The following is an 18,243-nucleotide window of genomic DNA, read 5'->3' as shown; positions in this document are numbered from 1 at the left end:
TTTAGTCCTCTAGATTTTTTGAGATTCACATAATTAAGCATTTTTAGCAAGTAAAAAAAAGAGATGTAGAGAGATAAAAATTCATCTAATGTAAGTATACCAACTCAATTTGAATCTAATGCCTATTTTCTTTATCTTGCCTTGCTACTAGAGTCTTTAAATAATTGTGAGAAAGGGATAAAGCCTGTTTCAGCTGATGCATAAACAAATTTTATAATGGCATCAAATAAGCTGTCAACAAGGAAAGTTACTTTTAAAATTCATATATTTCTTCCGTTATTATAAAACAATCTTTAAAGCTATATGGGAAAACATTTTTAAGCTTAAAATTTAATGTTTTTAATAAATTAAAATGTAATATTTTAATACTTACATTTATGTATTATGCAAAACCACTGATTTAGATGCAGTACTATTAAATTTTAGAAAACATTGCAACTATCTGTTTTATAAAATTATAATTATTGGCAGAAATTTGGAGATGCTGTATGATATTCTTTGAAAATTATATAGACTTATTAAGCATATTGCTTTAATAAGTGCCTAAGTTACATTTATGATCAGCATTTCAACTAAGAATAAATTTGATAAAATGAATTATACTATTTTAAAATTTTCAAAATATCTATTATAACATCTGCCAGAGCGCAGTTTGTTCCCTAAGACTGCACTATATCCTCTGTAAAAAGGTATTCATTCACTCATTGTCTAACAATTATTAACAAAGATAAAATTAAATGCCAAAATCTAAATAAAATATATATTAACATAATTATAGTCAAAAGACTAGTTTAAAAACACAATTATCAAATGGAGATATGCTATCATCTTATGACTTGAATAACACTGTTATTTAACCACACACTCTTGAGAACAAAAAATTAACTAGCTATGGTAAAGTTTTTATAACATACAAAAAAAAAGCATTTTCAGAAGTTCTTCTGAAAAAATTTCACGTGCTAGATATCTAATCAAAGAATACAAAAGAAAATCTAGCAGAATCCTTGATTCAAGGAATAAGATAATTATTATCCAATAGTGCACAAGAAACAAGAAATTATAATTCTTTATTGAATATAATATTATAATATAATATAATATAATATAATATAATATAATATAATATAATATAATATAATATAATATAATATAATATAATATAATATAATATAATATAAAGGTTAGAATATTTCAAATAAAAATATACCAAAAGCCACATTAAAATACTTAATGCTTATATTTGTACTCATATTTTCAAATGCAGTTTTCCTATATAGTTTTATCCATATAACAACTTGGGGCCAGAGTGGTGGCAAAGGCCATAAGGCAGTGCTAGCCTAGGACAAACCAATCCCCTGGCATCCCATATGGTCCCCCAAGCCAGGAAGAGATTTCTGAGAGCATAGCCAGAAGTAACCCCTGAGTGTCACTGGGTGTGGCCAAAAAAAATCAACTTGTATTATTTTCCACCAACTGCACTTTGCATTGTATCATTTTTTATGAATTAGATTAAGGGCAGAACTATCTTGTGCTTTTTAAGATGTTCATCAGTATTCTAGGTATCTAACCCACTAGGTAACAATAGCATCTGTAGCGTCCCTGGCCTGCGGGGACATCACAAACGTGGGTTACTTTCTCAGAGGGAGTGTGGGTTTAAAACATAAAGACAAAGAACACACAAGACACAGTGACAAAGAAAATGGGAAACCAATAAGAGCCAGCTAGCTTCCATTTTTTGCAAAGGGGGCAGATGATTATATATCATACATGGCGGGAAAGCAAACAATGAGAAGTGTAGAGTAAGCACTTTGAGCAACTTCTCAAGGCCTTTTGTTACACAGATAACAGCATAAGTTTTTCCCCAAGACTCCCCAAGTCATCTAGCTACATAATTAACAATGGTCCCCTAACAACTCCCTCTAGCACCTGGCCACATGGACAATAAAAATTGCTTCTCCCTACCCACGGGATATGTCCAAAATATGTCCTGCCAAGTAAATATGTTTCCTCCCAAGGTTACTGGCGTCAGTGTTCCCTTTGGCTTGTCACAATGCCTCATTTATTGATGTGAGACATAACCTTTCAGATTGACCTTAGTAAAGGCAGGCTGCATCCTTGTTCAGGTATCTTGAGAGACTGCTAGAGACTGTTAGGCCTCAGCTCCCCAAAAGCATCCACTAACCATGACAAAAAAAATGTCTGAAAACATTAACAAAAGTCTCTTGGTGACAAAATTGCTCTTAAAGAAAACCACCAAGATAAGATAAAAAGAAGAGGAAGGGAGGGATTGAAAAAATAAAGAAAGGTAGAAGGGAAGAGGAAATGAAGAGGGGCAGATAAGAAAATTAGGCTCTGTTACACTGTTAAAGTAGATGTTTAGGTGGTGGATTTTCATGTGTTTTATTATTATATATTTTAAGATAATGGAGATTTTTTAATTTTTTAATGAAATTACTATTTTGTATTATGAAAATACATTTACTGACTTAGGTAAACAAAATTTTAATGTTGTTAAAAAATTGAAAAAAAAATAGCTTTCTCCTTATTTTTTTTACTTCTAACTTAAGAATAATACCCTACCTTCCTGCTGTCTCCCAGGAATAAAAATAATTGCAGTCTGTTTTCAGTTCTGAAGGCAAGAGAAGAGCTTTTTCCTTTGACTCTACAGATGCTTCCTGAAAGTGTTCTCCAGGTGACCTGAGGTGACTGACAAGTCTATTTTGCATTTACAAACAAGTTTAATAGGACCTGCATATTGACAAGAGCAATAGTTTGTTATAGAAAACCAGAATTAATTGTAGTCACTAATTACCTAGATACTACTCTTTCACGTTTCTCATTTGTATACTCCTTAGCTTACCAGAGATGTAACTGATCGTGCATCTTCTTCATAATTTACTACTGGAGGTGGCTCTTTTCCATCATTTTCTTTAACTTTTTGTTCTAGCAGTTCTTTCTGTGCCATATATTTTGCTTCAGTGCATCTCAACTGCTGGACTGACTGTTTCAGTTCTTCAAGTGTCTGTTTTTGGCTTAGCAGAAGAACAATACTAAAAGAAAACATTAAATATGCATTAATTCAAAGACTTAACTAATTTTAAAAGAATCAATTCTATGTATATTTCTTTGAGTTTCCTATTTCTGAGTCCTTACTGATCCTAAGAATTATGATAATAAAAAGATTTGCAGCATTACAATAATTATTAAAGAATGGTGTTAACAAAAATGAAAGGAAGTCTTTGGAAGCAAAATTCTAATGCAAAATACTACAAATATAGTATGTTCTGCAGAATTCACTTAAATTCACAACTAAAACATCTATCTATCTTAGATAATACAGGCATTTTGGCATAGAAGTATAGGACCTCAAATGAATTAAAAAGTCTGCCATTGAATCTTGATTTATTTTAATTTTTAAATGGAGTATTGCTAGAGCAGATCTCTTAGGTAAAATAAATCAAGATGATCTGGCACCAAGCTATATGTATATTGTGAGTCGTATGTGTTTAGAATGGGTCAGGTAAGTCACTGACAAGAAGTATTATCTGATCTGTGATTGGGAAAATGAGCATAACAAAATACCCATTTTCTCTAGTATCTAATACAAACTCCTTAGAAATTTTCATCTCTCCCTCAGGAACCATGCATGTTTCATGTTGCCTCACTGTGATGTTTTATCCCTGGGAAGATTCCTGTAATGAGAAATTCAAACTACTTACCCATGATGAAGCCACAAGAAAACAGCTAGTGATGGCAGGGAATACTTAAGGGAGCACTCTTATACAGAATAATGATAGGCCTCCCCAAGATGATATCATGTCTTACCAAAATATGACATTTAAACATATTTCCGGCCCTGGAAATATATATTTCTATTTGAATAAATATGCTTTAGAAGTAATGAGCAGAGTCAAGAATGTAGCTAAGTGATAAAGCGCTGCCTTGAATATTTGAGATGCTAGATTAAATCCTCTAAACGGAAAAAGAGGGCGAGGGGAACGGGGACAGAGGTTTAGTACCAATAGGTAAGATGTAATTGTCTTGCATGTGGCAGACCCGGGACGAACCTGGGTTCGATCCCCAGCATCCCATATGGTTCCGTGAGCCGGACAGGAGTAATTTCTGAGTGTAGTGCCAGGAGTAACCCTTGAACACAGCTGGATATGACCCCAAACCAAAAAGTAAATAATAAACAAACAAATAAATAAAAATAAAGTAAGTTAACATAAACAACCTCAGAACAATCATAAATGGAGACTAGATATTTATAATCAGTTTTTTTAGATAAAACTACTGAATAATTTTTAAAAAGGTCTACCATTTAACAAAAAGATTGCAGATAATCTGGTAGACACTGATCAGATGAAGTAAAAATAGCTTTTCAGAAACTAATTTAAACCATTAAATCACTGATATATAGCAGTGGTCAGGGGACCATAGGAGATGGAACTGAAAACCAGGTCAAAAAATATGCAAAGCCAGCACTCCAATCCTGAGGTATCTCATCAGTCCCAGAGTTACATTTTAGAGTAAGTCAAATGCGTAGTTTAACACTTAAAGATAAAATTATAGTCTCTAGGTATTTTATGTTTATAATAATGTTATAAAGTAATTTAGTAAAACTACATCAATAAAACTCTATGTTCAAATAGTGTTTGTTACTTACTCAGACTTCCTTTCATATGTCTTTGAAGACTCCTCAATTCTCTTCTCTAGCTCCAAGACAGCCTCCTCTTTTTGTAATAGCAGTTGCTGTGTCTGCACAAGTTCTTCTCCTAAAGTTTTCAACCTAGGATAAAATTTCCTTATTATAAATCAATAATTTGATTCTCAAATTAGAATGAAGTTACACTCATTTTATACACACAACCAAAAGCATTCAGCATCTAAGATACTTCAGCTTCTAAGGCTGAAGTATCCCCGAACAAAAGCAATATGTAAAGTAATCTAAATTAGTATATATTAAATAAAAGTAAAACTTCAATTTCTTGGTTAAATGAATCATATAACATGTAGCAAATCTCACTTGAGAGAACAGAAAAAGACATTTCAATGATCAGAGTATTTCTAAGTTGCACTGTTTAGAGAAAAAGAAGCAGAAACAAAATATTGTGAGTAGGGAGAGGAAGGTAAAACTAAAGTAAATAAATACACATCATATCCCAGGAAAAATAATTATACAGTAGGATGCCTTTTATCTTCACACAATCAGGTGTTAACATTACTGTTATGATTTTTATCAGGTTGTTTGTATTCACTGAATTTGCTCAGATGTAATACAGGTATGGTATCACTGCTTCAATAGCTGGTTTGTATTTATAGGAGTTGCCCCAGCAGTACTTGAGAGGCCAAGAGCAACTCCAGTCGATATTATGCCAAAGGTGAGAAACTGATGGTCAGGTGACAAACAGTTGCTACAAGAGGAAAGGTGAACAAGGCTACAGCAGGAAGTGCTAGGGAAGAGTAAACTGTGAGTTAAAAGAACTATTATTCATTCTTACTTTAAGGCAAAAGAAAAAATGCTCAATTGTACAGTAATAGTAATTTAAATGTACCATAAGTTATTTTAAGTTGGAAGACAGTATTTCAAACAAACAACCCCCACAACATGCTAGTGACCATACTTCTACATAAGAATAGAGAGGGTCATTATATTGTTTGTTCTTTGGGCCACATCTGGGGCACTTAGGTGTGGCTACTAATGATTCTGCACTCAGAAATCACTCCTAACAGGTTTGGGGAATCGTTTGGGATGGCAGAGATGGAGTAGCCAAGTTCAAGGCAACACCTCATCCACAATTTGATCCATCTGGCCAAAGAGATTTATTTCTTAATATTCATGTTCATGAAGAAGAACTTGGACTCCTAAAGATATATGAACCCTATGAGTAAGTAAAGAAATATTTAAAACAACTAATAGGCTTCAAGGATGACATCAATAGAAACACAATAATAGTTGCAGAATTCAACACAGCTCTCTGTCATCACTTGATAAATTAACTAAACTAAAACTCAGTAAGAAATTACTAAGTTTGAAGAAAGTAATGGAAGAGAGAAACTTTTCACCCCTAGAAAGTCAAATATACACATTCTCCAGAGTACTTGGGGCATTTTCCAAGATAGACCACATCCTGGGCCATAAAATATACCTTCTCAAAATCAATTAAATACGGCCTATTATGCTGGTAGGCTGGAGTGGCAGGTGGTGGTGTGGGATGGACTATGGGAACACTGATATAGGGAAGTTAAACAGGTGGTGGAAAGTTACACTGGTGTGGTATTGGTCCTGAAACACTGTGTCTAAAATCCAACTATGAATAACTTTGAAAATCACAATGACTTAAATAAAAATTTTAAATGCCACTGAATAATTTAAGTTCAGTAGCAGTCATACTAATCATGACAAATAAAAAAGAAAGTATACAATTTGTTTTGTTTTGGTTTTTGTTTTGGGGTCAGACCTAGAAGAACTCAGAACTTATTCCTGGCTCTGTGTTCAGAAATTATTCTTCACAAGGGATAGTAGAACCAAAAAGGAATCCCTGCCAGAGATCAAACCCAAATCAGCTGCATGCAAAGCAAACACCCTACCTGTTGGAGTATCCAATCCCAAAAGTATACAATTTGAAAATCATTATTGATTTCTTCATATTTATCAATTGGAAAAATTCAAGAAAGGCATTATAATGGTTACCCCTTAGTTACTTATATCCTCTGGTTATTTTTATTCAAAAACAGGGAGGATAAAAAGAATGAATAAATAGCAAAGCTCTAATTCACTGCAATTAAACTTGAAAGGCAAGTTTAAATTATCCTACATCATCTAATCCCATTTATCATAAATTATTTCCATATGTAAATTCTGCATATGTATATTAAATTAAAAATCTGGAAATACTTTTGACCCCCTTCAGTAATCATTTGTCACCTGAAAAATATCATTTAGAATTTAATGAAGATTTAGATTTGATCCTTTATACATGCTAATTTTTTTAATAACACACTGATGTTCATTTAGAAAATGAGTCAGGTGGTACTTATTCATTCATTCACTGAAATTCTGATTTCTATTAAAACTACTTTAACCCAAAAAAAAAAAAAAAAAAAAGAGTAAAGCTCCAGTTTACTAGATTCCTTAAAACTCTGAAAAGACAAGTTCAACAATGTCCTTGAAAAGTTAATAGTACTTCTGGTACCTAATAGGTCTGTTCTGTCAACTAAAAGTTATTGTTAACTTCAGCAATGAACAGAAAAGAGAAAACATTAAATAAAACTAAAAGAAAGAGACAAAGAATTAATTTTATTTCTTCTTTCTCCAGCTCTAGATCATGTATGTCAACAGTACTTATTTCTTACCTTAGCAAAAGCAATGAATAACTTACTTTGGTACAAAATCATCTTAAAATTTAAAAATAATGTGTATTGGTAATAAAAAAGTAAATGATTCCAAATCCCTACAGGTTATTGATTTCTACAGAGTTATAAATTCAAAGTAGAAAATACAAATGGTTGATATAATGATATTATATTAAGAATGTGTTACTGAGCCTGAGCACAGTGGATAGGGCATTTGCCTTGTACATGGCCTACCGGGATTCGATCTCCAGCATCCCATATGGTCCCCCAGGAGCAATTTCTGAGCACAGAGCCAGCAATAACCACTGAATACTGCCGGGTGTGGCCCCTCAAAAATATATTACCTCTTTTTATTATTATCCCCTGAAAAAAAAGACTGAGTGGGGCCAAAAATTCATTTATGTATAAATGATATAGTTAATACAAGCACATTCTTTTAATTCCAGCATGATGTCATTGTAATATATGGTTTTATATACAAATATAACAGTAATACTTTAAACGACTAATTCTTTTGTTTGTTTTTATTTTTTTCATCACTCCTGGCAGCGCTCAGATGGCTCTCTGCTCAGATTCGCTTCTGCAGGCTCAGAGGGCCATATGGGATGACAGGATTCGAACTACTGTCCTTCTGCATGCAAGGCAAACACCTTACCTCCAAGCTATCTCTCCGGCCCCAAATGACTAATTCTTTAAAAATTTAAATATCATGGTATACTTAGATAATGAAAAAAATACTTGAAAGTTATTAAAAATGATACAAACTTAAAAATAAAAATTATAAAACTAAACAATATTTAATTTACAAGTGTGGGGAAGTTTTAAGTACTATAAAATTCACTTTTTTCTCTACATATGAAGAACTCAAGACAAAAAATTATGGATCATGTTTTAACATTATGCCTATTAGTATCTAAACAATTACGAGTTCATGATATTAACAACTAATATATTCTGTCTTAGTAATGCCATCTTAGTATTCCTCGAGTGGTCAAGGGTAATTCCGAATCTGTGCTCAGAGATCACTCCTGAAAGGGCTTGGGACACCATATGTAGTACTGGCAATGAGCCCAGGTCTGCTGTACACAAGGCAAGCTCTCTAATCTATGTACTATCTCTTTAGGACTAATCACTTTATAGAACTTATCCACTATGCATGCAACTGTAAATAGTAGCTAACATTATGAGGACTACACTGTCATTGCAATTCTGCTGATCATTGTGTGAGTATTATGGAGTACAATTACACAGAACAAGATGATAAAGCCTACTATATAATTAGTCTCTAATTATTATACATTATTGGAACCATCGTTATATATGCAGTCTAGCATTGGAAAAAATGTAAACTAGTGATATATAACTGTATATGTTCAACTTTATATTCTCAAATAGTTTACAAATTCACAGATTCATACTGGAACAATTTAATAAACAAAGGTACACTATATTTTGTGGTATAACTAAATCTTTATGTATATCAATCGCAGGATTCTTTCTAAGGTTCTGGTGGGAAGGAAAATTAATGTGAAAGTCATAATTGGTAGTGCTGTCATGGTATGGTGAGAGGCATGTATGCTCAGGGTGAAACCTAGATATTTGTATTTGCAAAGCATGTACTTAAGTTACATCCCTGATTCCCTAAATTCACTTATACTTTTTTTTGTTTTTTTGGGGGGGTCCATACCCGATGGCGCTGTAGGGTTACTACTCCTGGCTATATGCTCAGAAATCACTCCTAACTTGGGGGATCGTATGGGACGCTGGGGGACTGAAAAATGGTCCGCCCTAGGCTTGCTCTGGCAAGGCAGATGCCTTACCGCTCCGTGCCAATGCTCTGGGCTTATTTTTATACTTATAAATTCAACATAATCTTTCTTAATGCTTAAAATATACTTTATAATTTCCAATAATGATGTTAATTATGACTTTGAGGTTAATTTTAAAAATGGAATAAGGCTACAATCATCTTAAGTGAAATTTTTTTTGGTGGTGCCAAGGATTGAATCAACATCCCCATGCATGCAAAGTGAAGATTCTATAAGGTGTCCCTCTGATCCTGAAATAGCATTTTGTTTGATATTTATTTTAATGTTAAACCTCATGTTTTACACATTGCTGCTGGCAGGGTACAATGTCACAAAATCACATCTCCACCACCATTATGCTAATTGTCTCCCCTCACCTTCCTCCAACTTGCATGTTCAGCTAATTTTTCAAGTTTCTGTTGTATGTGAATATTAGCTATTTCCTTACTCTGTTTCTGTATATCCCACATATAAGAGGAATCATTCTGCATCTGTCCCTCTCCTTCTGGTTAACTTTGCTTAGCTTAATACTGAATTCCATGAAATTTATGGTTCCATAGAAAAATTATTTCATCTATAGCCAAGAAATATTCTATTAGATATCATATATATCATATATAGATATCATATATATAGATATCATTTATATAATAGATAGGAATAATAGATATATAATCAAGATAGATATAATAGATAGAAAATAATAGATAGTAGATATACTATAATCTATTATATATGTGTATATATACATATATCATAGCTTCTTTATCCAGTCATCAGTTCCTAAATACTTGGATTGTTTCAAGATTTTAGATATGAATAATGCTACAATAAACATAGGAGTACAGATACCTTTTCTGAAGGGCTTTAGGACCCCTTGCTGAGTCATTCAAAAGCTCATTTCATAGTATTTTGCAAAGTTAATATGAACTTTATGAAACAGAAAGTGTTAATAAGGTCATATGAACACAAAATCTATTGAAAGTCAATTGTATAAGAAAAAATAAGTTCACTACATATTGATTTAATAATAAATTATTGAATTCAAGTTTTATCTATATAGTGCCTGCTGATAAACATATAAGAAACATGGTATGTAAACACCTCACATTTTTATAAGCTTTATGATTTTTCCCATGTATATATCTTTTGTGTTGACACAGAAATATCATTTTTCTTGGTTTCTGGATTACTCCAGTCATGCTCAGGGTTTACACCTAATTCTGTGATCAGGGATCAATCATAGAAGGCTCAGGAGACACAGACGGTACCAGGGATTAAATTCAAGTTGGGTCCATCAAAGTTAAGTACCTTACAAACTGCTATCTCTCTGACTATATATATTTTTAAAATCACCATTTTTCATGCATTTTAATAGATAACCCTTTAATGTTGGTGACTTATGTGCTTTCTTAATTTCTCTAAAAATTATCTTGTATGCACTTAGTCCACAGTGGTTGTTTTTAGAAAGTGATTCTCCAATCACTTAAACATTTGATGGGACAGTTACAGTTACGTAGAACATTAACAATCTCAATGAGCAAAATGATTGGTATTGAATGAAACAACTAAGCATTTTTGGAAAGATTGGATAATTCATCAAGAGCCATAGAAAACTGGTTAACATATTGTTTTGACTAATGATACGGTTTCTAACACTTTCCATTTGTCAACCAAATGATAATTTATTTTCTCTGCACAGTAACTGCAATGATACACTAGTTAATTAATTTACGGTTAGTAAATTGCTTTCTTTTTGCTTAGATAGCAAACCAATTACCAGGTATTCATTTTGGTTCATTCTTATTTTCATTTTTTTACTTGCCAGGGTAAAGACAGCTTTTATATGATATTCCATTTGAAATTTTCTAATATTTATATTACTCTTCTGTGAATAAGTAATAATGAAATGTGTTGAGTTTGTTAAACTCAATACATGTTGTTATTTAGCACAGCTATAGTGTCACTGTATAATAAATGCAGTTTTGCCATCTAAATGTATAATAAAATAAACCACATTTACTTGTAACTTAACAGTGTAACATATGTTTTCTATTATTTATCTTGTTTGGGATTGAAAACAAGAAGAAAATAATGTTGTAATATATCAGTATGAGTAGCATTCAAAATATTGTGTTCTGATTTTCCAGCACAGAAACAGCTCAGCTTCATAATAATGTAGGAAATTATCACTCTGGACAAGACCTGGGTGCTGAAAGGTTAATGATATGTATAAATACCCTTCAGTGACAATATTTCAAATGACAGTGTCCAAAAGGGAAAAAAGAAAAAGTGCAAGTGTCTGCAATACATGTGAACATGAGAGAGAGATGAAGAGAAGAAAAATGTGTTCCATACAGGCAGGCAAAGGGGAGGGCAGGGAAGAGAGCCAGAGAGGAAATGGGGACATTGGCAGAAAATGTACAGTGGTAAAGGGGTGGAATTGGAAATTGTGTGAATGACACTCGATGAAGAACAACTTTGTAGCTGTATCTCAGGTTGATTCAATTTAAAAATGTTTTAGAAAAAAATTCCACCCCATCAAATTGCCAGATAGACTAGTATGGTCTAAGAACTCTGTAGTCTTTTCAGAATGAAGGCAAATAAGTCCTCCCAGCCCACCAGGAACAACCACAGCCACCATCTGGCATAGAACTGGTCCAGTTTCACAACTAAACTTCATCATACTGACAAACCACCAAACAATTCTAGGCCTTGGAGTGTGTGGCTCCAACACCTCCAGATTTCATAGTTCTGATGGTTGAGTAGGACCATAGCAAACTTGATGGAAAAGTTACAGAGAACATTACCAAGCTTAATGAGCAAACACAATAACACAGAATACTCAATTAATGTCAACCAGGTCAATACACCCTGATGACTTTAGTGAAATATAATAATTCTCATTGAATAATTATAAAATATCATTGTGAAATGTAATAAATACTACATATTTCTTATTATAGCTCTATTTTCAGATAAGTTCTTGTTGTAATAGGCAATATATTTTCTGCCTACTAAGAGTCAGGGTCAAGTTGTCTGGCAAATGCCATTGTGTGATAACCAAAATAATGAGAAGTACAGCCAAGTGTTGTAGCATCACAGATAACAAACCCATAGATCAGCATTGCATAGATTGCATATGTGACCTCAGAAAGTCAGAATGACTATGCAACCTAAGAGAATCAACACTCAAGTATAACCTCAGAAAATCATCACAGATCTGAGAGCACCAGCATGCATAGCGACATCAGAGAGCCACCATGCATGTGCAACCTCAAAACGAGCACACGTGCAGCCTCAGATAATCAATAACACAGGTGCAACCTCGACAGCCAGAACACATGTAACACTATTAATCCTTGCAACAGCTACATCCCCAAAGAGAACGATTAATACAAGAGCAATATTTTTTAGTGTGGACTAAATATTTAGTGTATTTTTAGTGTTCCAACCAACATAAAGATAGTTTTATCTTGAGCCTGAGAAGAGAGCCAGTTGAAGAGGGAAACAAATGAAGACACTGATGGAAGATTAAACTGGTAGTAGAATTGGTGTTGAAACACTGAACGTCTCAAACAAGTGTATTATAAACAGCATCATATATCATAGTATTTAAATAATATCAAATGGTATATGGTATAATAAAGCTATAGATAAGAAATTCATTATTTTTAAAATGTTAGTTGTAACTGTCGCTTATGATATTTGGTGGAAAGTAGCAGTGCAGAATAACGCTACTATAATAACTGCTTAAATCTACAAGTGAACCCAGCAATCATCCAATGACTACAGGTAAATAAATGAATGAATGAATATGGGAGTGTTCCAAAGAAACTTGTTCACTCTTAATTTGACAAAAATTCCATATCACAGAAATTGAATTTTTGAAATTTTTAACTACTTGAAAATGTAAACATTTTTAGCTCATAAATTGTACAAAAATAAATGTCAAGCTGAACTACACAGAGTGGATGATGTTCTCAGGCTCCGATCCTACAAAATGCAAGAGAAATAAAAATTACCATCCTCTTAAGTGTATTTCCTTAACAGCTATAATTCTTATTGAATATTCTTATTTAGAGACAATTTCACCCATTAGTTTTTTTTTGTTTTGTTCTGTTTTTGCAATTTGTTCAATAGGGAATTCTGTCAGAAGAGCCCTCTAGAGTTAGAGCCAACTTATCAGAATTGTTTGACTTGTTCCCTCAGCCCCCATATGCACCAATAATACCTTGTGGCATTGCCCCCCTTTTGCATAGGCACATTAAAATGAGAAAATATTACATGTAAAAACAAGTTCTTACTTAATAGAGATGGGAACAGAAATTTTCTAATGCAGTGGGGCCTTTCACCCTGAACATGGTCATAATGACTTGGCTCAGGACTCATAGGAACAGGTATTGCCCATACACCTAAACCATGGACACCATCTATTGAAACATTCACAATTGACTATATAACATCACCAGGAAGAAAACCTCTACCAAGGAAGACCCTAATGCTATCCTGGCTTGGACTTAATCCAAAGAGGGTTCTCTTAACAACCACATGACTTAAATAACAGCAACAACCTGCTTGCAGAGAGGGCTCTCCACATTGCCTGCTAAATCGAATTTGCGAAAAAATTTTACCAGAACCACAGAGAATGAATCGAGTTGGACAGCCTAGTATCCTGGAGCCGAGTCGATTTTGTACCAGAAAATTTCACGGGTAAGCTCTCCTTATACTTAGACCAAGGCTTTTCCCTTTCATTTCCCGCCCTTTTTTATTGGGCCTATGCAAACAACAATTGCCACCCACACCGTTTTTACTGTAGTTATTTAACTCTCATCCTTTAAAAAAAAAAAAAAGAGCTTACTAAACTTTCTGCTAGTGCTTTAATGAGTTCATTAGTGATTCAATAATTTTCAAAAATGTACTTGCCACTGAACATTTTCTTTCCTTTCTCTCCCATCTCTTTAGTCTTTCTTTCAATTTTCTATTTCTTTTATAATCATGTTACTTTTGGTCTTCCTGAAACAATTGTATTATGATCAGTTATGTCAATTATGCGATGCATTTTCATCAATAAAAAATATTAAAAGAAATTAACATTTTCTGAGGAAGGAGCAATAGGAGAATGGAGAGGATGTTTGCCTTGTACTTGGCTGGCCTGAGCTTTCTCCCTGACACCCTATGCACTAAGAAATCACACTTGGTGGAATTGCTAAGCACATCCTTCTGGGTCCCAAACATGAAAAAAAAAATCTTTCAACAATAATAAGGCAATCCTTGGGGCCAGAAAGATTGCACAGTGGTTAGGGCATTTGTCTTGCATGCAGCCAACCCAAGTTTGATCCCCAATGTCTCATATGGTCCCCTGAGACTACAAGGATTGATTTCTGAGTGCAGAGCCAAGAATAATCACTGAGCACTGCTGGGTGTAGCCAAGGACACAAAAAATAAAAAAATCCTTTAATAGACAATCCTATTTATATTTTATAAGAAAAGCTAAATAAGTTGACTTTAAATATGTACTGGAAGGAGCCAGAGAGCTAGCAAGGAGGTAAGACATTTGCCTTGCATGCAGAAGGATGGTGGTTTGAATCCTGGCATCCCATATAGTCTCCCGCACCTGCCAGGAGTGATTTCTGAGCAAAGAACTAGGAGTAATCCCTGAACACTGCCAGGTGTGACCCCAAAACAAAAGAACCAGAAAAAAAAATGTGTACTGGAAGGGCTGAGTGATAGTATAAGTGGGTAGGTCATTTGTCTTGCATGGAGCCAACCCAAGTTTGATTACTGGCACTTCATATGGTTTCCTGAGGACTACCAGATGTAATTTTTAAGAGTAGAGTCAGAGTAACTTCTGAGCATCACCAACTATGCCTCTCCCAAAATTGCACTAGAATAAATGAGCCTATGGTTGGGAATTTAGAGTATAATATTATACAGTATAAGAATCTAGAGTATAAGATTATACATTCTACACTATCTTCTAGAATTCAATTCTATTTCCATTTATAATAAAGTGGCATCATTTAGTATTGATTGAAAAACTGAGCCAACAAGAGATATAAATACAATTCAGTTTTTTTTAAAATATCAACAATTCACATTTAGAATACACTTAAATTATTTGTGGACAATTTATAATATGTAATTTTCCTATGTAGATGCTAATTCACATCTCCATTTCTGCTTTGAGTTTTGAAAGCTAACAAATGAAAGCTTTATCTACCCAAAATGCCAAAAATCTCTGACACTTAAGTGTTCTTTTTATTGAGCTAATTTATTCATGTTATTTTGATGAAGTAAAATTAAATAAAAAAAACTAAGTCTAAAATTTTGAATGAAATGGCATTTAGATAAGAGTAAATAGTTTTGTATGCAATGTTAATAAAGTTCAATTTGAAAATCAATAAAATATAGTATTACTTCCAGCATTTATTTTTGTAAATGTAGCTGATAAGTAATAAGTATCACAAAAATACTTTCTGGTATATATTTAGATATATATGTACTAACTTTATTATTTACAAACAGAATTAGAATTTCATCAAATCTGAAAAGAAGCAAGCAGTAACAATGTATAACCTTGTTATGTATTTAAATACTGGTGATGTAATAAACCCTAGAGCCTCTTATATTTATTTAAAAACTTTACACAATTCAACAAAGACCAAAAATAAAAGTTATTACATTTTGATAACATGGTACTAATAAAACAATATTTACTATTCCATATAGGAAATACTTTCTGACTAGCCAAGTAAACGAAGGGACATGTATTCATACTTCAAATATCTTACAAGGAAGAAGTATGATAAACATTATATAAAACAGAGTACAAAAGAAATCCCAGGGATGGAGAAGCTACAGTGAAAGGATACAAATTGACACAATAAAATTGCTGAGATCATCCATTTGGACATTATAGTGCTTAGTTATTATCTAAGTAATGTAACAGATAATAGCAAATAATTGAAATGCTATTTCAAAGCAACTTCATATACAGATATAAGAGAAAATCTTGAATATCTGCATTTTGCATTTATTTCTTTTTATTGAGATTACAATAGTATACAAGACTGTCTAATTCTATATATTTTGGAAATAGAATACTACCACTCTAAAAGTGATACCAAAGCATTCCCTAGGCCCTTGTCAGATATTTTTTAATTTATATTTTATGGAGGCCATACCAAACAGTGCTCAGGATTCTAACTCTTGGCTCTAAATTCAAGGATCAATCCTGGAGGTGCTCAGGGGACCTTACAGGATACCAACAATCAGTCTCAGGTCAGCAGATTGCAAGGCAAATACCCTACCCACTGTATTATGGCTCCAGCCAATGATCACAATTTTAAATTATTGGAGATAAAGTCAAACTATCATAGATACAACAGAAGACAATATTATATGAGGTTTTAACTATTTTCCTTCAATTATTTAAAAATTGTCTATAACACACAGCCTTTAAACACATTTAGTTATATTTTGTATGTGGGGGGTCAGAGATATACAGCATGTAACAGACTTAGCTTTCACCTTTTCTACAAAGATTCAATCCAAAGCATACTAGACAGTACCCCACACATCACAAAGAGTGATTCCTGATCACAAAGTTCAGGAGTAAACCCCACTGGTGTGGCAAAAACAAACAAAAATTTACACATAGTGTTAGATAATGACTCAATTTTAGCTTTGGCATCTGACTGTCCAGCTTTCTCAAGATCATTTGTTGAAGAGGGCTTACTCTTCTTCATCTCATGTTCCTGGTCCCCTTATTAATAGTCCATATTCAAGAGAATTTATTTCTTTTTTTTTTTTTTTTTTTTGGTTTTTGGGCCACACCCGTTTGACACTCAGGGGTTACTCCTGGCTATGTGCTCAGAAATCGCCCCTGGCTTGGGGGGACCATATGGGACGCCGGGGGATCGAACCGCGGTCCTTTCTTGGCTAGCGCTTGCAAGGCAGACAGCTTACCTCCAGCGCCACCTACCCGGCCCCGAGAATTTATTTCTGAACTCTCAATTCCATTCCACTGATGCACATTTCTGCTTTTATTCCAATACCACAGTTTGGGATCATTATATTTTTTGCAAAATAGCATAAAGTTGGGGGATGACCATTAGTATTATTTGTGGTTCCATATTAATTACTGTAATGTTTATTTCATTTTCTTTCAGAAATGATGTTAGAACTTTCAGAGAGATTCTATATAATTCTTAACAATTTTAATTCAATTGGCATAGAAAAATATTTTATTTTTCTTTAGTCCCCTAATTTTTAAATAACAACTCATAATATTTGATCCTATTGTCTTTCAACTTCTTTGTAAAACTAATTCCTATTTTATTTTATGGTATTATCCTCTTGATTTTTTTCTTCAGTTTAGTGTTTGCATATGAAAATGCAACAATATTTTGTATACTTAAATGTTCCTGACTATTTTTTCTAATAATTTTATAATTATTTCAAACTTTCTATGTATATCATCATGTCATTTGCAAAATATAAATATTATAGTTCTTTTTTTTTCCAATTATATCCCTTTTTTCTTTTTTCTTGCATAACTTGTTTCTAAAACTTCTAGTATTATACTGAATTGGGAATAGACATAAATACCTTAGTGTCCATTCTCAGAGAAAAGCTTTCAGTTTTTTGTAATGAGTATGATTTAAGTGGTAATTTCATCAAGTATGGACATTACTATGTTAAAGAATGTTCTTTCTATCCAATTTTGTTGAGTTTGAAATATGAGAATTTCATCAAAATCACTGTACAACTATTAATATAATATTTTCTTCAGTTTGGGGACCACAATTGGCAATTGCTCAGGGGTTCAGGGATCACTCCTGGCAAGCTCATAAGACTTAAAAGGATGCAAGAGCTGAACCCAAGTTGAACACATACAAGGTAAACACCCTATGCACTGTACGAGCACTCTAGTATCAATAGAATATGTATTTTATCTCTCATATTGATGATGTGGTATATTATAATCAATCTCTCTTAACTAAGTCTTCCTAAAAAAGAGCATTAGCAAAGCCACTGTCAGTTCTTTAATTCCATATAGTCAAGTTTAAAGATA

The 18,243-nt window shown here is 33.2% G+C and overlaps 1 protein-coding gene across 1 annotated transcript in view; it reads right to left on the bottom strand.

Moving 5' to 3' along the window:
* The window catches only part of FER (FER tyrosine kinase), a 430,623-nt gene that overhangs the window by 281,364 nt on the left and 131,016 nt on the right, over window positions 1-18,243 (bottom strand). The window contains exons 9-10 of the mRNA XM_049769126.1: window positions 4,667-4,789; window positions 2,861-3,050 (exon numbers count right to left, since the gene is read on the bottom strand). Of these exons, the coding sequence (XP_049625083.1) occupies window positions 2,861-3,050; window positions 4,667-4,789 (313 nt within the window). The remainder of the gene's footprint in view (window positions 1-2,860; window positions 3,051-4,666; window positions 4,790-18,243) is intronic.

The sequence above is a fragment of the Suncus etruscus genome, chromosome 2, assembly GCF_024139225.1.
Source record: "Suncus etruscus isolate mSunEtr1 chromosome 2, mSunEtr1.pri.cur, whole genome shotgun sequence".
Classification (NCBI taxonomy): domain Eukaryota; kingdom Metazoa; phylum Chordata; class Mammalia; order Eulipotyphla; family Soricidae; genus Suncus; species Suncus etruscus.
This window is presented reverse-complemented; position numbering and strand designations above follow the sequence as displayed.